Source organism: Rhamphochromis sp. 'chilingali' (genome assembly GCF_963969265.1).
Source record: "Rhamphochromis sp. 'chilingali' genome assembly, chromosome: 18".
Taxonomy (NCBI): Eukaryota; Metazoa; Chordata; class Actinopteri; order Cichliformes; family Cichlidae; genus Rhamphochromis; species Rhamphochromis sp. 'chilingali'.
Genome location: NC_137945.1, coordinates 24,573,129 through 24,595,552, shown reverse-complemented (window position 1 = coordinate 24,595,552; position 22,424 = coordinate 24,573,129). Strand labels below are relative to the sequence as shown.

The 22,424-nt window shown below is 41.5% G+C and overlaps 1 protein-coding gene across 2 annotated transcripts in view; it reads left to right on the top strand.

The window, feature by feature from the left end:
* vav3 (vav guanine nucleotide exchange factor 3) overlaps positions 1 to 22,424 on the top strand; it is a 99,829-nt gene that overhangs the window by 38,788 nt on the left and 38,617 nt on the right. For both annotated transcript variants that reach the window (XM_080865742.1, XM_080865743.1), the window contains exons 3-14: positions 3,136 to 3,194; positions 3,360 to 3,425; positions 6,042 to 6,150; positions 7,113 to 7,214; positions 8,367 to 8,435; positions 9,177 to 9,280; positions 9,588 to 9,687; positions 9,962 to 10,057; positions 16,305 to 16,373; positions 17,463 to 17,549; positions 17,636 to 17,721; positions 19,096 to 19,228. In XM_080865742.1, coding sequence (XP_080721868.1) covers positions 3,136 to 3,194; positions 3,360 to 3,425; positions 6,042 to 6,150; positions 7,113 to 7,214; positions 8,367 to 8,435; positions 9,177 to 9,280; positions 9,588 to 9,687; positions 9,962 to 10,057; positions 16,305 to 16,373; positions 17,463 to 17,549; positions 17,636 to 17,721; positions 19,096 to 19,228 — 1,080 coding nt within the window. The remainder of the gene's footprint in view (positions 1 to 3,135; positions 3,195 to 3,359; positions 3,426 to 6,041; positions 6,151 to 7,112; positions 7,215 to 8,366; positions 8,436 to 9,176; positions 9,281 to 9,587; positions 9,688 to 9,961; positions 10,058 to 16,304; positions 16,374 to 17,462; positions 17,550 to 17,635; positions 17,722 to 19,095; positions 19,229 to 22,424) is intronic.

Below are 22,424 nucleotides of genomic sequence, written 5' to 3'. Positions count from 1 at the left end.
TGAATAAACGTCAAGCAGACAGCTGATTATCAGAAGTGTGAGATGCTGGAGAATATACTCCGTTGTCCTGTTATATTTTAGATAGCAAGGAGTTTATTAAACTTCACCGAAACAATCTGCAAATTTCATTAAAATTGAATAAACTATCATCTTGTCTTTATTTTTAGTTAGCACCTTAAAAGCTTAAAGCTGTAAGCTAATGATAGTTATATAAGAGCAGATGCTGCTGGTGCAATAAGCTGTAGTTTTACGTCCAGTGGATGATGATCTGATTAGTCGACTAATCGCATAAATAATCGGTGACTAGTCGACTATCAAAATAATCGTTTGTGGCAGCCCTAACATACATACATACATACATACATGTGTGATTTCTGTGTCAGCCCACCCATGCAGGCTCTGTGTGCTTGTCTTCCATTCTTGTGGGCAGACACATCCTTCATCCTGCTTTAATTGGCCTGATGTGAATCACTTAATCCAGGGGTGCAGCCACAGTCAGACAGGGCAGGCTTATTAGCCTCCATCAAAGGACCTGTGAGCCTTCATCATCTGCTGCTGCAGTACAGTACGTGTCTGCTGCTGAGCCCGTGACCTCTGGACACCAAATCTAACGCTTGATCTTCTGTGTGTGTGTGTGTTTTTAACTTTGAGTTCTTACAGTAGATGCTGCTTTCACGTAGGATTTCGATGTGTGTTACAGTCTTACATAACATCTTTACTTTGCTGACCAATTAAGTTTTGCACCAAAATCATGCCGTCTTGTAAAAAGTCCCATTTCATTTATGGACATTTTCCTCACATTTCTATTATTAGCGGCGCGACTGCAGATGGATGTAATGCTGGCGAGCCTTCCAAAAGTCTTGTGCAGATGGTCAGTTTAGTTGCGTGTGACTCATGTAGTCAGCGGAGCCAAAACAGCACAGCGCTTCGCAGAACTCGTCCCCTAAAATCGCCTGCCAGCTACAGCTGGAGGGCCTCCAGAAGCTCGCGGCCGAGTCGCAGCATTTGAACATGTTGTACCTGCCAACACGCTCTCCGGATGTCAAGCCCTTCATTCATTATTAGAGAGAAAGAGAGAGCGCTACATCAGCTTTGTCTAATAACTGTACGCATGTCGCCAGCTCTTTATTATCTCATTCGCGGCTCTGTTTAGATCGCAATACCAACATGCATGCCCATTTCTGTATTCATAAAACAAGCAAGAGCACTGCCTAGACTGCATTAAAGCATTAGTGCTGTCTAAAGTCTGAATCCTTATTATCATCCTTCTTTGCTTGATAAAGGGCTAATTATTGTCTAACCTTCACGTACCTGCTTCAGGACTTGCGTCTTCTGTGTGACAACTCTACATCCAGTGTGTGTGTGTGTTTGGATTTTGCCACTAAATTAGTTTTATTAGTGTTCTACCTGTCCAAACCAAATAAAAGAGCGTCTGACAAAAACATGTGTCAGTGCCCTCAGAGCAGTGATCTTAAATAGCTGCGCGGTGCTTGACATACTCTTTTTTTCTTTTTGTGTTTTGCCTGGATTTGGTCTGTCAAGCTGTCATAGCTTATTTGTGAAGGTTGAGGTGGCTTGCAGGTGTACTTGTAAACAACAACAATAGCACATTCTACACGCATGTTTAGGGTGTGAGGGATTTAGAAGCACCAAGTAGCCCAACAAGCCATTTAATCCCCCCTGACACACACATAAAGACCCCAGTCCTTCACTGGGCAGCAACTTCAGTACTGCTGGTTTGATTTGAAATGCCTCCTTTGCATCCTCCCACTCTTTATTTTGCGCATTCTCAATGTGTTGCTGCTCGTGACGCATCAGGATTTCACAAGATTTCCATCATCACGTGAAAATGATAAGCAGCAGACGACTCATCTATCAGACATCCTTTCCAGCTGATACTGGTATTAAAAACAACCCACAGTTCTGCACATATGTCACACTCTCTGTCTGTCCTCTCTGTGTGCCTCTTAGAGGTGGGCCGATCGATCCAGATATCGATAGTATTGATACTGACGCTGGTATCGGTCTCAGATCGATACTAGCGTGATGAGATGGATTCATTGTTTCTGTCCTCCAAGTTCACTCTGTAGCCTGCTGATTTATGTTAAACTAATTTTTGGGAAATCAAAAAATATACCTCAAACATGCACTATGAAAAATGTGTTGACTGTCACATTTATTTTATTTATAGCCTATAGCACATTTAAACAACAGAAGTTGAGCCAAAGTGCCGTAGAGACGCCCACATTTATATTCCAGGTCCCCAAAACCCCAGACACGAAAAGCTGATGTAGCTGAAAGATGTGTTTTTTTTGTGTAAAGTAATTGTGGAAAAAAAATCACAGTGATTCGGTGTCCATTAAAATTAGATCAAATTTTGAAAATCAGTGATGATTCATCACATAAGTCATACCACACTGCTCTACCCTACATGAACTGCCTTGATAGAGTAAAAGTACCGGTATTGTATCGGCAGTACTGGCCCTATGTTTACTTGGTATCGGACTGATACCGAAATCTGCAGTATCGCGCAGCACTAGTGCCTCTGTTTTCAGGAGGGGGGAAGGGAGCCGTGTGATCAGTATTGATCTCAGAAAGCTCCCAGGCAAATTTATCTGTATTATATCTGTGATGTGTTAGCGTGAGTGCAGGCTTGGCCTCAAAAAGGAGGTTTGTGGGCCGTTTGGCAGGTTTCAAAAACGGAGAATAAACAGAGTTCCCCTGTTGAGTTTTGACTCACATAACATATCTACATTCAGGTAATTAGTCAATCTGGTCTCACACACACACACACACACACACACACACACACACACACACACACACACACACACACACACACACTGGGAGCCAAAGCAATATTTTTTTGTGTGTATTACACTTCTCTTCTCTCTTTCTGTTCCTTGTTTCTTTTCTATTTGATTTAAATATAAAGTGAGTATTTTAGGAGGCAACGCAGTACAAAAATAATTCCACATGAAGATGTAAAAACAACACAGCATATGAACGTGTTCCTGTAAAATATGCCCCAGTTTGTTTGTTGAGCAACACAGAAGTGTTTGAAAATGCTGCCCTCGTGTGTCTGTTATCAGAAATGCACCTTTGTGATGTCCTGAAACGTGTTTTATGTTTCAGGTTATGGACACACTTTCTAAACTCTCCCACACTGTGATTGTACAACAGACTGGAATCAGGTATGTGGAAGTGAAATGTTTTAATACAAAACAATGCATTTCTTTCATTGCATCTTGTGATCTTAGTAGTGAACAATAAAATCTAATGTAATGGATGCATTATACTGCCACTGGAAGCTTGTGAGGTATTTTAATCCTAAAACACGGACTGCTTTCTCCTCTCAGGCCCTTTCCAACAGAGGACAGTGTTGAAGATGAGGACATCTACAACCACCTGGAGGACCTCATAGAGTATGCTCTCCACCCTTTTGTTTCCAGCCATATCCTTAAGAACATTTTAAGATGGATTTCTAATACACATGTTACATTTTAAAAAGTCAGCAACCTTGTGAGTCTTTATGTGCACATGTGTGTGTCATTATGGCACGCTGAGTAAATGTAAAATGAGCATACTCCAACAAAAAGGGGTTTCTGAGCTCTTTTGCAGATGTTTACACGTCTTTCCGGATGTGTGCAGACAGCTTTTGTCAGCATAGCTGCACAAGATGCAGTCATTAAACCTTTCACATGTCAAGATGCAGTCTGGGGTCTGACAGCTCACCGCTGTGATCCCATTGCACCGCAGTCTCTCTACTTTAGTGTTCGGCTTCCTCTTAAAACTCTCCACGCCTGTGAGGATAAAGCTGCCATTTGTTCCCTGGGTGTTGTCTGGAAGGCAGCCATTTTCAGCATCAACTCGCCCCGCTCTTTTCCTTAGTTAGCTACAAGTGGGGTGTGTGGGACTGTGAATTAATCATTTGTTGTTCAAGCCCTGCTCTGCAGACACCTGTTAGCTTAGCAGATTTAAATGACAGATTTTTCTGTCTAAAAATACCCTTTAAAGTTCATAGAGAGGGTGTTAGCTATACTGCGTGCAACCAATGTAGGTCGGTCGGTGTTCGATACCAACTAAAACCAACCTTTTTTTCACCTTTGGAAATAAAGCAGGGACAAAATAATAACATGACATAATCCTCCTCCGTTGCAGACAGAATGTCTGGCACAGTCCCATTCACAGGCCTTCCTCTAAATGCAGCTGTAGGACTATTGACTCTGGCCTATCTGATATGGATTTTTGAATGCATTTTTGTTTAGACTGAATGCGTCAGATGCCAATTCATGGACAGATTTTTTGTCCCTTCTCTGTTTTTCCAGTTCATAGCTCATAACACTGCAGTTTCCTGTCTGTTTCTGATCAGAAATACTGGCACTTGCATGGTAATTGAAGTCAGCAGAGAGCCATAATCCTACAGCAGAAATGCTGTTGGAAACCTTTACAGTGACACAGTGGTTTGGCCCGTGTTTAACGCTGACAGCTCCTACAGAAGGAAGCGGCACACTAAGAGTAGTGACAGCAAAACAGTGGCTTGATAGCAGCCAGCACGGGAGGTTTGATGTGTCAGCCTGGATCTCACTGAACTGAGCCACATTCTCCCATCTGCTCAGCGTTTAGCAGCCATATAACGGACACAACAGAAACACGCGCACGCCGTTCCACACAACAAGAGGTTTCATTTCATTTGGGTTTTTTTAGCCAAGCATACAATGTTGTTGCCCATCTAGAACCAAAATAAAGCTTTATATGTGCAAAGCATTTAGGATTAAGAGCAAATTCTTCTCTCTCATCACTGGAGATTTCATCTGTTCTAATCTGTTTTAATGTGCAAGGCTAACAAAGTGTTTAAATTCACTGCACTAATTTTTGAAGAGATAGTATAAGTTAAAAGTAATAGTTAAGGGCATTATTTCTCTGTATTCTAGATATCTAGTAATGCCCACTAAAACACTAAAATTGAAATAGACTAGCTTGGCTATTAGCTATGAAGCTTTATGCTAGGCTGTTAGCTATGAGGCCTTATGCTAGGCTGTTAGCTATCAGTCTTTGTACTAGACTATTAACCAAACCTAGCATGAAAAAAATAGTTGTTTTTTTTTACTACTACTTACTACTGTTTCTTAACAAAAGTAACAAAATCCCTCACACAAAAGCTGCTTATAAAACAGGAAGTGCAGCTTAGCATTTACATATTTTGTTTATGATAAAGATGAATTAAAGTAGATTAGATTATTTCTACCTATATCTTCTTTTTACGATAACGTCAAGCTAAGCTGTCTTTCTCTATCATATTGAGACTGAGAAATAGTCTCTCACTCAGAGAAACAAGGTTACAACGTAACCTTATGTTCTGTAGCTCCTTTGTTAGCTTACAGAGGCCCACTTTACCCTCAAGTCCTAAATGAATTTTGACACATTGTCTCGTCTCTGTTTGAGTTATTGCCCTTTACTATAAGACATGACAATAATACATTAGACATGACAATAATACATTAGGTGAAACAGAGCAGCAAACCACAGAGAGAAATATTTTTTTTTCCTTTATGGTCCACCACCTATGCTGTAGATCTCTTATCCTTGACCTCACCTCCTGCTCCTTACCCTAATAAAACATGCTAATTGTTTACGTCCAATTATCCCCTTAGGTTTCTTTGAACTTGGGAACATTTGGTTCTAAAATAAATGTATGAAAAGTAAAGAAGACGCACACAAACACTGAGTCACATCATGTTAGCCCACCTGCTAAGGCTGCAGTAATTGGCTCCGATGTGAGCAGTCAGAACAGGCTGGTGGCGTCACACATAAAAGTCTTTTCTTGTCTGCGTGTTCCTCAGCCACTTTCACAGCAAGGGATTAAGTTTTGTCCCCTTCTAACAAGATTTGTAGTGTGGTATTAAAATCCACATCTGTAAAACCAGAACCGTGTGTGCTTGTCAAGAGAAGTGAAAACCATTTCATCCCACTCACTCAGGATCAAACAGCAGCGTGATGTAATGCAGTGTCACTGCCTTATTCTTTCATTTGTCCTGCAGTGAGAATGGAGTGGAGGATGAGGAGGACCTTTATGACTGTGTGTACGATGACGAAGAAGGCGGCGAGATCTACGAGGACCTGATGAAGACAGAAGCTGTCCCTCCTCCGGTTTGTCCACCTCTGTAACTTCACTTGAAAATGTGTTTTTTTGTTCTTGTTGTCAAAGACTGCAAAGAAAGACTGGTGAAAGAAGTGATGCTACCATCATATCTGACGTCTTAGGCCAGGGGTGAGGAACTCCAGGGCTCAAGGGCAGGTTTTAGATATCACCCTGGGTCAACACACCCTAATCAAATGACTAGTTCATTACCAGGCCTCTGGAAAACTTCAAGACATGTTGAGGACGTAGTGTAGCAATTTAAATCAGCTGTGTTGGATCAAGGACTCATCTAAAACCTGCAGGAGACCAGTCCTTGAGGCCTGGAGTTCCCCCACCCCTGTCTTAGGTGATGGGATCAGACATGGATGGCACTTCCCTACTTGTGTCTCCAAGTGTTCAGCTGACCACATCTTATTTTAAGCTCAATAAATCTTTTATGGGCAGTTTCAGGCAAAATGTAATGCAATGTGTGGTTTGTAAAAGCATTGGGGACAGTATGGAAAAATAACACCACATCCTGCACCGATGGCATATTTTTTTGTAGGTTCTTGTTTGGAAACCATTTAAAACATTAGTCATTGCAATAAAAATGAAATGCTCAGAATGTGGTATCTGTTTGAGAAAATATAGTTTGAGAAATTGAACTTTTTTGAATTCTGAATGGACGTTTGATTATGTGGAGCTGGTCTTCATTGCTTTGTGGTTTCCATGAAACTTGGAATTGAAAATTTACAAAATAAAAATTGGCCTTCTTTTATCTTTCCATCTGAAATATCCTTCAAAAGAGTTCTTCTGAAACTTGGCAAACTTGAACAAAAGCACTGAAAGAAAGTCAGATGAACCTTGGTGCCAAAGCAGATTCTGAATGCCTTTAAAATGCTGTTTAAATTTCAAATATACATTTTTTAAATTTAAGTGATTATTTATCAATGTATCTATTCAAGTGTATAATGTGTGCGTGTGTGCGTAGGCGTTCCAGAAGCAAGCAGAGACTGACATCAGGAGTTGCTGCTTGACAGAGATCAAGCAGACAGAGGAGAAATACACTGAGACCCTGGAGTCTATAGAGAAGGTACACACTGGCTGACTGGTGGTTGTCATTGTGCAGCCCAGGCTTCCTCACATTGCTACGTGCTGACTGAAATTTTAAGCAGGTAATCTCATCTGCATCCCATGCTGAGTTTGTACGCTGGCGATACTTGGAAACATCGTCTCGTTGAAGTAATCAGAATTATAACTGCCAGTTATTGTGATTTGGTTACATCTCAGAAGTAAAAAAGCGGCCCCCGATCACAGGTTTAATGTGACATGACTGAATTAGTTTGAAGCTGCGGGCCCTCCAGAGTTCTCTATTAAACCTGCTGAGCGAGTGTGTCTCAGTTAGCTTGAGTGACGAGTACTTACCCACAAAGCTGTTGTGAAAGAACATAGGATGAAGCGCTTTTGGACATCTTTCACTAATATCCAGGTTGCCAGCACTGTTTCATAAATTGGTGTCAGTCTAACTAACTTTATTTCATTAGGTGGAAGTATTATCGCTCTGTTTCCCTTTACGAAGGATGACTGGAAATCAATTTGGCCTCTTTATCACCTTCAATATGAGAAACTGTGAAACTGTAATGTCCTCTTTTCGGGTGTAATGGAAACAAAAAAAAGCGGTGTAACACTCCGCACACCCAGAGAAAGAAGCGAGGTGAAGGATGTATTTATATTTTTGAAATTAGCCGTGAGTAAAATGTAATCCCAGCACTCCTTCCAACAAACGCCCTAACAGAGAGCTCTGAGAGCAGCCGCTCGCCTGTGGATGTGTTCCACCTTACCCGGCACTTTTTACAGGACTGTCTTGGACTACTTGTCTTCTACCTCTTGTGTACGTTCACGTCTGCTAAAAGACCTCGCCTGATTTCCCAGAGGAGCGCCTCAGTAGATGACTTTCGATATGAAGTGGATGGTGGAATTTAGTTTGTGCTCGCCCGCTCCTTTGAAATGTAGAGGTGACTACACTGTGGGAGTTTTCTGAGAGGAAATCATTAAATTGCAAACTCTGAAAATGAGATTATTGTCGTGACCCAGACGCTCCTGCTTGTTTTCGCTGACTGCAGCTCTTTGCAACTTAGCCCTATAATATAATAGCGTCTCACGCAAAATGACTTTCCCACTCTTACTCTAGAGGAACGAGGCTCTTTGTCTTCATTCATTCCCTCTCTGTGTTTCTCTCCTGCAGCACTTTATGATTCCCCTCAACACGTTCTTGTCCCCAGCTGAGATGGAGAAGGTGTTTGTGAATATTCCGGTAAGTCAACGCCTTTGGAAGCGGTCATTGTTGAGGGGGTTGCAAAATTCTCCTTTAAATGGTCTTTTACCCCACCGACTGTCACAATAGGAGGAATGTAGAAGTGTAAATAATGAAAGGAATGATGGCTTAGCTTCACACCTACATGGCAAAATTCAATAAAAAAAAGATTTTAAACCTTTTTTAAATGTGCATTAAATTAACATTACAAAGAGACTACTACTACTATTTAAGAGCCTTAACTGTCCAAAAACAGGTCACTGTTTTGTGTTGCATGCTAACATGCCAACATACTGACATCAAATATGCTGACTGATTGATTTACGTTCACTGTTTGACTGTGAAATGCTAACAGTGACCAGAAAGTAGCAAGAACACCTCAAGATAATAGCAGTGTCTTTAGTTTTTAGGTAGGTTTGCAAAGGCAACATGATATCAGTTGTGCTGCAGGCCTATACAATAAAAAAAAAAGTTTTTTTTTTAACCTCAATAAACATGAAGCATGAAAATTAAATGAATATAGTTAAAGTCAGAATTTTGGTCAAAGATTCTTATTGTGTGTTGACATATTTGAGGGCGGTACCTCAACATTTAGTGAGCTGTGATGAGCATTTCTAATGATTTTCTTAGTCATAGATCATTAATGGAGTTCTTGGAATGATCTGTAGCTTAGGGGAAAGAAATTGTTAGATGCAGGAGTTTAATGATCAGCACTGAAGATTTGCTCTTGTTGTTGTTCAGGACCTGGTTAAAGTCCACAAGTGTTTACTGCTGGAAATCCAAGATTCAGTCCACCACAGAAGTGCCCAGAACCTTTACCAGATCTTCATCACTTTCAAAGAGAGGTGCACACGGGGAACTTTATCTAAAAACATTGTAGTTTATTGTATTTAGTGCTTTATGTAATCCTTTAACAGTTCTGTAAAGCTCTTATAATTCTTTCTGTACATCCAAGAAGCTGCAAACTTTTATGTATATGCTGTGTTATGACAGGTTTCTGTGTGTTGTGTAAACAGTGTGTAGGTGTGAACCTATGTATCGCACCTAAGATCATCACTGTGAAGACTGAGAAAACATTTAAAGTCCTACATGTTGTGTTTAGACTTCTTTCCAGTCCTGCTGTAGTTTCTTCACTTGTCAAATCTACCCCAGGTTGTTGATCTATGGGAAATACTGCAGCCATGTGGAGACAGCCATCGCCACCCTCGATGACATCAGCAAAAACAGAGAAGACGTACGCATGAAGCTAGAGGTAAATAGTTTTGTGCTCTTCTTAAAGAAGGATGAGTGAGTGGTTATTGTGCACTGCAGTGGAAGCTGTTTGCTTCCACAGCTTCTCAGGATGGTCAGACTACGCCCTCAAGTGTCTACCTGAGACATTGCCGGTGATGACACTGCAGCTGGAAGCAGAAATTACTCTAAAAAGCTGTGATGCTCGAGTTTGCTTGCATTTACTTCTAGAAAGTAAAATAAAACCATTTTTTCAAAGTGAATTTAGTATTTTATTGATCCTTGTCTTTGTGCAGGAATGCTCAAAAAGAGCCAACTATGGCAAGTTCACACTGAGAGATCTGCTAGTGGTTCCTATGCAGCGAGTCTTGAAGTACCACCTCCTCCTGCAGGTACTGTACTCCGTCCTAGTGCATCCTCGCTTGTAAATCTCAGCCCAAGTTTTCTTGAACAAACCTTTGAACCCTTTGCAGTAAACATTTATAGTGTTTAAAATATGTTTTATTTTTGTATCACGTAGATGACATCAGGCCCTCACACAGCATCTTGCTGTCTGTAGACCATCAGAGTTAATATTTTTTAAACCTGGACTGGCCTATAAATACATTTTAAATGTGTATCCCTGGAGATTAAGATACTTTTCTATGTCTGTGTCATCTTTGCTTTGTGTCACTCACTTTGTTAAATAGGCAGAATGATAAGGCGAGGATGCAGTTTGTGGTATAATGTATGGGATAAAAAAGACATGAAAAGATGCTATAACTCACAAATGATTGCGGATTGTCTAATTGAGCGTCCTCTTATTTCTACCTAAGCTCCTGCTTCACAGCTGCACAGTTACTGTTCTCGTGGATGTCTTTGTAAGTGACAGGGAGCTCACCGAGTTTACAGCTGCATCCCTGTGACCGAGAGAGAGAGAAGTTTGTTTCCTTCTCGATTATAAAATCTGTTTATAAGCAAGTGGACTCCCTGACACTACTCCTTGCAACCACCAGAGGCAGTGTTGACCACATTTTCTCTTTTGCTCCCCTCCTCTTTGCCTTCACTGCTCAGGCTCCGGGGCTCTTCTCTGCTCCTGTAGCTCCTTGATGACTGCGAGTCTCAAACGACCCGCACGTAATTGTCATCTGATGGAGACAATCAAGGAGGCGGTGAGAGAAAATAGATAAAGTGAAGTAGGGACTGAAAGGGAGAGCGGCAGACAGAACAAGATAAATAAGCAGCGAGACGAACAAACAGAAAGGGGAAGTATTATTTTGAACCGCTGGAAGCTCGGCCAGAGTCAGCGACAAGTTACTAATGTGTCACCGAAAACGAAAACATTCCCCATTTGGGCCTTTTTAATCATCCAAAACCTTGCCATCCTTGTCTTTTATAATACATTTTGAATGGACCACATATAATGGCCTGTTGAGTTTTTCAATTATTTTCATTTGGACATATTTGACACATTTCACACAATCCCAGAGACAAACCAGTTGTGTTGCAGGGAAGAGTATGCATAAATGTGTGACAGTTAACAATGTCTCCATCATGCTTTCTCCTCTCTTCATGATAGCTGTGTGTGTGCACGTGTTGAATCTATGAGGAGGGTTTATATAGAAAAGCAATTAATATTATAGTCATCTGTGCGTCTGCAGCTGGATGACAGCAAAGTCGACGCGTGCGCTGCTTCTTTCACTTCGAAGCGCTCATTTACTCCTTTTTTTCAGGCAGAAATGTGCTTATTCCAACAGGGTTCCTTACACTAGCATCCCCAGGCTTCTACCTTTCTACCTATAAAACCCGGAGAGCAGTCAAATGGTGGAAGTGGAAGCTAAATTGGCTAGTCATTCATATGTATATTAGGTCGTTACCTAGGAATTCTGGAGGGAGGGGAGTGGGGGTGAGTGATTGAGGGGGTGGGGGAGTGGAGTGTTTCAGTTTGCCATCTTAGGGAGAAATCAACACATGTCCTTTGTATGTCCTTTGTTGCTGACATTTATTGATGAAAACAGTACAAAAAACCAACCATTTGTACACATATTTACAAATAATGATAAAAAGTGAGTGAGTACATTTCAACATTTTCAGCAATCACTCACAATCCTGGCACTGCCACGGTATCTGTCGTCTGCATTTACCACATGTGTACCTGTAGCAGTGAACACATCGCACAGTGGCCTGATTTTTTTTGCATCTGTGTACTTGGATTTTAGGTCGCAAGCCACCCAAAACTTGATCCCAAACTTGTCAGGTTTACTTGCAATATACTGCAGGAAACAGCACCGAGTCTTTGATGGGAAAAGCTGTTCATCAACGGTGATATGTAGACCAGGGTTGTAGCACGTGATGCAGTTGGTGACAAATGATCCCCACACACTGGAAATTGCAGCGAACTTATCAGTCTTTGCTCGATCACAGCGGGTGGACTTGTCATCAAAGCGTAGGTGTTGCATGATGTCTTGGAAGCGGTTTCGTGCCATAGTTCCAATTATCTGTGGGTTTCCCAGGTTTGCTGACCAGCAGTCATTTACCGATGGAACCCTGTAAACCCCCCGCAAGATGACAATTGCAATAAATGCCATTAGTTCAGGGAGGTCCATGAACCAATGAACATGCTCCATGCACCACTCAGCAGGCCATTTGTAAATATGTGTACAAATGGTTGGTTTTTTGTACTGTTTTTATCAATAAATGTCAGCAACAAAGGACATACAAAGGACATGTGTTGATTTCTCCCTAAGATGGCAAACTGAAACACTGAAACACTCCACTCCCACTCAGTTTGCCATCTTAGGGAGAAATCAACACACATGGGTGTATGTCCTATCAATAAATGTCAGCAACAAAGGACATACACCCATGTGTGTTGATTTCTCCCTAAGATGGCAAACTGAAACACTCCAAGTTGGTGACTTTTGGAGATTTGTTTCCCTGGATGATTGAGAATGCATCAAGATGAAACACAAAAGGAAGCTCACCGCTTTTAGCAGCTCCCCCACCCCCTCAATCACTCAGTGAGTGATTGAGGGGGTGGGGGAGTGGAGTGTTTCAGTGTTTCAGTTTGCCATCTTAGGGAGAAATCAACACATGTCCTTTGTATGTCCTTTGTTGCTGACATTTATTGATAAAAACAGTACAAAAAACCAACCATTTGTACACATATTTACAAATGGCCTGCTGAGTGGTGCATGGAGCATGTTCATTGGTTCATGGACCTCCCTGAACTAATGGCATTTATTGCAATTGTCATCTTGCGGGGGGTTTACAGGGTTCCATCGGTAAATGACTGCTGGTCAGCAAACCTGGGAAACCCACAGATAATTGGAACTATGGCACGAAACCGCTTCCAAGACATCATGCAACACCTACGCTTTGATGACAAGTCCACCCGCTGTGATCGAGCAAAGACTGATAAGTTCGCTGCAATTTCCAGCAGAGGTGTGGACTCGAGTCACATGACTTGGACTCGAGTCAGACTCGAGTCATTAATTTTATGACTTTAGACTTGACTTGAAAAAATGTTCTAAGACTTGTGACTTGACTTGGACTTTTACACCAATGACTTGGGACTTGAATTGGACTTGAACCGGTTTACTTGAAAAGACTTGATATTTTACCCCAAATATAAAATTTAACATGCATATTATATAGAGATTGAAAATGTGACGTCATTCACGGGTAGAACCGCAAAGGATTCTGGGAACTCGTGGCAAGCGGTAGTAGCGCACGCAGGCTTTCAATTGAAATCAGTCACACAGCGATAAAAAGAAACACAAAAATGTCAAGAAGCTGTTGTATTATTAACTGCAATAGCCGGTCGCATGACAGCCACGGGAAGCCGACGGGTAAAGAGATCGGTTGTTATCGGATTACGTCGTTGAAGAGAAATTGTTCGAGCCATGTTTCCGAAGTAACAAAGACGCGACTGGATTGCAGCCATTCAAAGATCAAATATAACGTCCCAGAACCCTCCAGCTCACAGGTTAGTCTGCTCCAAGCATTTACACAAAGGTCAGTCTGCTGTTGTAGTTAATGCGTCATTTTTCTTAACATAACTGGTGATATAGGTTACAAGCAAGTCTGGCGCTGAACAGAAATTGTCGCGCTATGCTCCTGTGTTTATTGTGCATAAATAGTGAATTGTCCTGACACAATATTGTGTTTCGCTTCTGTTATTATGGTACATTAACAAAAACATATGCTTTTATTCACAGGATAAAACAGTTGTTTTGTATCACTAATTGCCCAGTACGATTACAGCATACAATATTATTGTCACTGCTACATTTCTGTGATGCTACCAGAAATTATTTCCACTACTAATTAATTACCGTTGAGCTCAAAGGTCCTATTAATAAACGGTTAAGGAATGTGTATTTATGAAGACAATTTGTGAGACTGGTAAACTTATGATACGTACGATGGTCTTTCGTTCTACACGGTGCATTTCAAGGTCCTGCACCCATCCGTCGGTAAACTGTACCTGGACTTGTTGCAGTGACCTGAAGTTACTAAACTTCATGAGTGTGTGCACTCACTCCAAGAACCGTATGATTATAAATATGCATATAAATATGCTACAATGAGATAGCTGACTTCATCTAACTAGCAAATGTTGTCCAGGCTACGTTGGTGATGCAGTTCTTTTTAATGTGTATGATATTTTTGTCATGCGATTTTAAAGCCGGTCCTACAACCGCATCCAAGAATAACATGCAGCTTATCTCAGAACTGTCGGTGAAAATTATTCTTGGAGCTAAGTTTAATTGAGCTGCATTTTAAAGAGGTGCAATTTCACAATTTGTGTATATTTTCTAAGTTCACTATTTTGTCATGTGTTGAGAAAAACACAGATTTAAAATTACATGGTCTAATATTTACATTTAGCATAACTGCAACATTATTTTTTCGTTTTTTTTTTTAAAGACTCGAAAGGACTTGAAATTCAAAGTTTCAGACTTGTGACTTGACTCTGACTTTTACACCAGTGACTTGAGACTCGACTCTGACTTGCCTGACATTACTTGAGACTTGACTTGAGACTTGAGGATAAAGACTTGAGACTTACTTGAGACTTGCAAAACAATGACTTGGTCCCACCTCTGATTTCCAGTGTGTGGGGATCATTTGTCACCAACTGCATCACGTGCTACAACCCTGGTCTACATATCACCGTTGATGAACAGCTTTTCCCATCAAAGACTCGGTGCTGTTTCCTGCAGTATATTGCAAGTAAACCTGACAAGTTTGGGATCAAGTTTTGGGTGGCTTGCGACCTAAAATCCAAGTACACAGATGCAAAAAAAATCAGGCCACTGTGCGATGTGTTCACTGCTACAGGTACACATGTGGTAAATGCAGACGACAGATACCGTGGCAGTGCCAGGATTGTGAGTGATTGCTGAAAATGTTGAAATGTACTCACTCACTTTTTATCATTATTTGTAAATATGTGTACAAATGGTTGGTTTTTTGTACTGTTTTCATCAATAAATGTCAGCAACAAAGGACATACAAAGGACATGTGTTGATTTCTCCCTAAGATGGCAAACTGAAACACTCCACTCCCCCACCCCCTCAATCACTCACCCCCACTCCCCTCCCTCCAGAATTCCTAGGTAACGACCTAATATACATATGAATGACTCCAGCATTTGACTGACTGCTCTCCGGCTTTTAAAGGTAGAAACGCAAAATGATGACTCCGCGGGGGTCTAAGGTAGAAAACCAAAATGACTGCTCTCCGGGGGTCTAAGTATAAAAAGCAACAAGAAAGTAGCGCCAAAAATAAAAAATATATATCTGTAGGAACAAAGTGATTCTGTTTGTGTCAACATGGGCTGAGATCCCCTCGGAACAGCCGGGTAATAGCTAGCTGCAGCGAATAAAGCATCCGCTGAGTTACTTTCCCACACGGTGACAGCCAGAATCTGTACAACTAATGTCTTGTCACTTCCTCTCGCTCCCCGAGTACCTCTCTTAGCTGGTTTCTTTCTCTCTTTTTTTCTCATCAATCTCTTGCTCTTTCATCTTCGCTGCCTCCGCTCATCACGGGCCCCCTCCCGCTGTACCTGCAGCGACACGATTCCCTGAATGAGTCCATCGTGCACGGGCCCCCGATATCAGTGTGACCACACCCTTACTGTGTATCTCGGGGGCTGCGTGGAGGTGGGAGCAAGCCTTGATAAATAGGCCTCTGTCGTCTTGCTAGTGATAATAATGCCCAGGTCGAGCTTGACTGACACCGGGGATTTCAGCAGCGCCGAGCGGACACATATATCTCCCTTAGCGGCTCAGTGTGTGTGGACACAGTGGGTGTGCGCCCGTGTGAAGGACATGCATGGCATCCTTCCTTATCCTCTGCCGCCGAGGTCTAGATGTCTTGTTTACGCTGCGGCGAGGCACCGCCAAGCAATTTCAGATACTTACTTGCGCACACACTCCTGCAATAGATGAGTGCACACATACGCAGTATCTGATTCACTTCCACAGCGGCCGTTTTCCTGTCGTATCTGGAAAGCTAAAGCCTCCAGTCCACGCGTGGCGTGTGGCATGTGTATATCTCTGTAACCCTTGTTTTATGATTCACAGCCTTTCCCTCCTTTTCACATTTTATCTACTTTGTGTTTGTGGTTTGTTTTTTTTGTCCAACAGGAGCTTGTGAAACACACCCACGATGGCACTGAGAAGACGAATTTACGGACCGCCTTAGATGCAATGAAGGTACGTTTTCTTTTCATATGCTCTTATCCTTGGGTGCACTGAAGGTCCAGAACAGGGCCATTCACCCAAAACGTACAAAAACTAATCCTGAAAATGAAAGAGAAATAAGAGTTTTAAAAAGGTAAGTGCAGACAAAGCTACATGGGCTCTTTTGATGAGAAACGATGAGGCTTCAGTATAAGCCTGAACAGTAGATGGATGAACTGAAGGACCAGATATCTGGTCCTTCAGTTCATCTGCTGTTTCCACTTTCAAAGTAAATGACAATCGGAAGCAGATTGGCTCAAGACTCAAGCCCAGTACTGAATGCAGATGAAGAAATACATACCCCCAACACTAGTTTCACAGAACAACCCATCAAGAGCTAATAAAATGTACAAAAAAAACAGCTCATATCAGAAAATGTTATTTTGATTTTACTTCACATTGTACTCAAAATTCCTTCTGGTAAGAAACACAGTGCGTTCATGTTTGTTTAGGGTACCTGACATGATAATTGTGTTTTGAGAGCTGAAGGTGGTCGTTAGAAACATGAAGAAAAACATTTCAGAATATAATTGCCTAGTTTGTTCATGTGTTTTGGGGACTCTGGTTCCATTGTAAACAATAAACGCAGCTTTGTTTTGTGTGTTTTGTACCTCAGGGGTCACCATATAATATCTAATAAAGTTACCATAAAAAGTTCCACTTCATTTCACTTGCTCGACTTTTTGTAACTGCAGATAAATAAAGAAGCCTTCAGTGAATGCAGTGTTTAGTCCTGATTTTGTAACCCTGAAAATCTGTTCAGTAAAGCTGAACGCTCAGCTTAATTAAAGTCAAGTTTATTTCATTGCACAAGATCTTTTTGGAACAGAGAGACATAAAACTGCACATAAAAGAAACAAACTCCTCGGCACAGCTGGATACTCTGTACCGTATGTAAGTAAGTTAAAAGATGCTTCTTTGTTTTCCTTTGTGTGTGTGTGTGTGTGTGTGTGTGTGTGTGTGTGCATGTGTGTGTGTGCATGTGTGTGTGTGCATGTGTGTGTGTGCGTGTGTGTGTGTGTGTGTGTGTGTGTGTGTGTGCGTGTGTGTGTGTGTGTGTAGGATTTGGCGCAGTATGTTAACGAAGTCAAGAGGGACAACGAGACATTGCGAGAAATAGATCAGTACCAGAAATCCATTGAAAATCTGGTAGGGTACAGCTTTCTTTGAGATAATGACTGACAGCTTTTCAGAATGTCTTTCCTCCAGATAACCTTCATTTTTCTCGCCTGCAGAATCAGCGTCTGAGTAACTACGGGAGACCCAAAGTTGACGGGGAAGTACGGGTGGCCTCGGTGGACAAACGAGCCAAGCAGGACAGGTGAGATGCCGCGAATGGCTGGATGACTGCAGTCGAAATGGAATCAGGTGTTACGCTTGTTGTTTCAGACTAAACCTGTGAGATTTGTGCAAACTGAAGCCAGTGAAGTATTATTACTCAGTTAATACAAAGCACATGCTATGAGCATTTAGCTTATGCTGTTGTTCTTTAGGAGCTTAACAATAACATTGAACCAGTCATATAGATGAAACTGGGCTGGGCGTCTTTTTCCATTAGAGAGATTTTGTATTGTTAGCTACGCCTTGAAACTTAAATTTGCCTGTTAAAATAACAGCCAGCCTGAGAGTTTCTGCAAAGCCATTACAGGAACTGCAGAAGCCGGCTGCTTCCAAATGCACTACTTTACAAAAGTCTCGTGTCACCCCTCATTTCTTTATATTTTGCTTCCAAGGAGCCAGACTTTCTTTTGTCTTGAGTAATAGTTCTCCAGGCCTTGTCACTCAGTCCAGTCCTTGTACCTGAACATTTTCACAGGAATGTTTTTTTGCTTTATTTGTTAAACCACTTAACACTGACCTGCGAACAATTCAAGCATAAAAAGGGCACTTCACCCAAGAGATGAACCAGCGTTGTGTCAACACAAAGCAGACACCCTAGCAAAGAACCAGTTTTAAAAACATGGATTTTTTTCTGATTTCTTTAGTTGATACTGTGAATCAGTTGAGTCGGTCTGACAGACATGAAATAGTATTTCAGTGGCAACAAACTGACTCCCAAAGAGTTGTTAGCTAAAAAGGTGGCATACCTCAGCATGATGTGCAGCATGTCTTTAAAAATAGAGTGGTACCTGCACAAACTACTACCTACAGCACATGAACCGTATCTGAAAATCTTGCAAAAATCTAGAAAGTAAAGGCCTGACACCAGACCTGAAGGATATATCCGGTCCTTTGTCTCATCAGAAATGGTCTCAGTGAAAGGGTGGCTGTCAAGAAGCCATTCTTAAGGAGGAGAAACAGGGAGAAGAGGCTGAGATATGCCAGAATACACATATGTCTGTGAAGGTTCTCAGTCATCCAGGTCATCGTAGTCTAAGGAGCTTGGAAAGAAAAGCGTCTGGACTTCTTTAAGTTGCTTGAAGACGTTTCACCTCTCATCCGAGAAGCTTCTTCAGTTCTAATTCACCTGTTTTCACACCTTGGCTCATGTGATTAGGTAGAAGATCATCAAAGAGAGTTCAGTCTGTGTTGAAGAATAAAGGTGGTCATACCAAATATTGACCTTCAAGCTTGTTAGAATCATAAAAATCACTTTTTGCCTTAAATACTGAATTTGACATAACTCCTCGGTGTGAATAACATGAACTATTAAGTAAGATGTGCTTGAATTTACTGGAACATTTTTGGATTGCAGGCACATCTTCCTGTTTGACGCTGCGGTCATTGTTTGTAAGCGGCGAGGAGACAACTACGAGATGAAAGAAGTGATCGACTTGCACCTCTTCAAAGTCACCAACAATCCCACGTCGGACAAAGAGAACCGAAAGGTCTGTGCACACACAGACACGAACAGCCAATAAATATGTCTAAGATGCATTTACTGAATTTGTATCATTATTAAATAGTAAACAATCGTGCTTTAGCTTTAGCTTCTTACTTTAGCTTTGCTGTTGGTGTGAGTGTGTTCACACACACACTGGCATGTCACGTGTAGCTGACAGCAGACAGGTGTAGTGAATCGATATTAATCGAGTTGATGACAAACGTTATGTTACTGCAGGTGTAATAAAAGCTTCCCATGTGTTACACCAAACAAAACAAGAGAGAGAGAGGCCAATAGGGAAATCATTAGAGCTTTCAAATCTTGTCAACTTGCTTGACCACAGCGTGCGCTTAAATGAAAAACTACCGCAAACATATGAAGGAGAACCATTGGTATCGTAGGTGTGAAAATGCCTCCAAACCACAAACCCCTTAATGTTACCTCGCTATGTGAGCTCTCCCACTAACACATGGTGCATTGCTGCTTAGCAAACACAGAATACAGAACTGACGAATAGATCGGCCCCCTTGTGTCAGAGACTGTATCAAGCTTTGTGAGTCTGGACTGAACCAGTATCTGATCCAAATATTGAATTGGTAAATCACTAGCAATGAGCTGAACCTGGATCTATATGGGCATCTGCTGCAGGCGCAACACAGTCACAAAGTGCAGAAATTACAGCTCGTAAAGCAGTGTGGCTCTAATGATTTCAAGAAATCTGAATAAGAAAAGCTTTCACAGAGTGGAAAGCTGAAGGGCCCATAAAGAGCTGATGTGGGATCCTAGTCTAGCTGTCACAGGGCAAGAGGCAGGGTGCACACTGGACAGGTCACCACTCTGTCACAGGGCTAACGCAGAGAGCGAGGCAGCTGCATGCTCACATGCACAACCTTGCACTGTTTCCTGTTAAAAGGGTGTTTTTCCTTCCCACTGTCACCAAGTACCTGCTCACAGGGGGTCATCTGATTATTGTAGGTTCTTTACCTTACAAAATAAAGTGTCTTGAGGCAACTGCTAAACTAAATTGAATGAATAGTGTTGGATGAAGGCACAGAGCGAACGTGCAAACTTCACACAGAAAGGCTCCAGCCAGTGGATTCAAACCCAGGCCCTTCTTGGGCATCAGCCATACTTTTCTAAAATCTTTGAACAATAATAATAAAAGTATGTGGTTATAAATAGGGACAAGAGGTAAACGTGATTTTAAATGAGGTTTTTGCAGAGCCAAAATAACACCGGGCTGTTTTGTTGCAGACATTCGGATTTGTCATGTCTCAATAAAACACAGGTAACTGAGAATCTTTGTACGCATGACTCTATACTACATAATGTTAATTAATACTATTAGATGTTAGGTGTACTTATGTTTGACAGGCGTTCAGTGTAAGAAAGAGCTGGCTGTTGAATGACCTCCAGCAGTGTTTAATGGTATTTGAGAAGCAGTTCAATATCAGGTCAGGGAACTGGGAAAGTGAACAAATACATAGAAGAACTGTGCATCACATCACATATACCAATCACTCAGGAGTAATACAGTAAACACAATGGTGCATCAATATTGAGAAGATGTGTTCAGATTTTATTATGTAAAGACATGAGGAATTTTATAATGTTGTAGAACATGGCCAGGCGAGGACCCCCCCACACTGCTCATGAATAAGTCTCTCAGGTGAATTCAGCTAGCATGTACCTGCCAAGGAACATGCTTTTCTACTTTCAGGAAAGATATTGGCATTTCTCAGTCCTTTTTTTCTTTTTGTTTTATCTTTCTTTGGTTCCAAAAGAAGTAACTCTATTCCACTTTTGGCAAGGCCACAGTGGTGATGTTGTACCACAGACACGCGGAAACATAATTCAATCAAGCTGTCAAAAATGAACCAACGCTGGCATTTTATGTCTCTACCAGCCGCACAGGGTTTATTCCTCACAGCTGCACAAAAACAAGCGTGTTAAGCGCTTTAAAAACTGGTTGATTAGGCTGGAGACTGACTTGTGGAAGAAAATGTCAGTCAACTTCTTTGACCTGACACATCACAGCTGACAGAGAAGTATGATTGTGACTAAGTCCCGTTGAAGCCGCACTGATCCGCTTCATTAACTGAATAAGAAAATATGCCCTGAACATTTAGCTTTTAATTTTATGGCGTGTTATCATCTTTCAGAAAGCAATAACCCACTTTAAGCTGTGAGTTACAGTGATTTTATAACAGCTAAAAAGAGCTTTAGATGACATTTAATTTCACCCAGGGCTCCGTGCCATCGAGTCTGTCCTAGCTCGACTTCATTCTACATTGTGGCTTTTCTGCTGCTGTAATAGACGATGTGAAAAAGTAATAAAATAATAACAAAACTTGCTTATTATTGTGCTGTAAAACAAAACAGAACAAAACAACAATCTGATATAACAACCAGTCAGCTATAATGGAGGCAAGTCTTGCACTGTTGAGCCCATTATCGCCTCTTTACGACTGAGTCAGCAAAGCTCCGAAACCGCGTTGGACTCCTGACAAACCAATTAACAGCGCTAGTTCTGCATAATGAGGCGCCATAACAATTTATCAGTTAAATGCGAGTTCACGAAATTGACTCAACTTGCTTCTTCACAGCTATTTTCTAACCACCTGTAACAGCAACCTCTCCGCCCCGGTGCTGCCGTCTGTGCCGCGAGTCCCTGAATGTGCTCCTTAAATAGGTTCTGTGCAAAAAATCTTTCCAGCTCGCGACATTAACAATGAAATAATCAGCTGCAAAGAATCTTTCTTAAATAATTTGGTGCACGCTTATTCCAGCACATGTTTTACATTGTCTTGTTCATTTGCAAGGATCACACTGACACAGTGTCGGACTACAACAGTCTGCCTCCTCCCAGATGGTGTTATCATTAAACCTCGCTTTGGGCCTGACTACACACAAACACACGGTGAATACTAAATGCCAAGTGGGGGAAATATTGCCAATCATAATGAGGAATGATATCTAAGGCGTTCCAAGAAACAGTGATTTGGGTAATAATGATGCTGTAAATAGCAGACATTAGGAAGCTTAGACCCATATGGGTTTATATGGTTATATTTTATGAAACTTACAGCCAACTCTGCGTCATTCACCTCTGACTTGATGGATATAAAGCAGTTTGTTTGATTACATATTTATGTTTGAGATGATGGAGGTGACAGTGGTGTCTGAGGGAAGTGGCAATA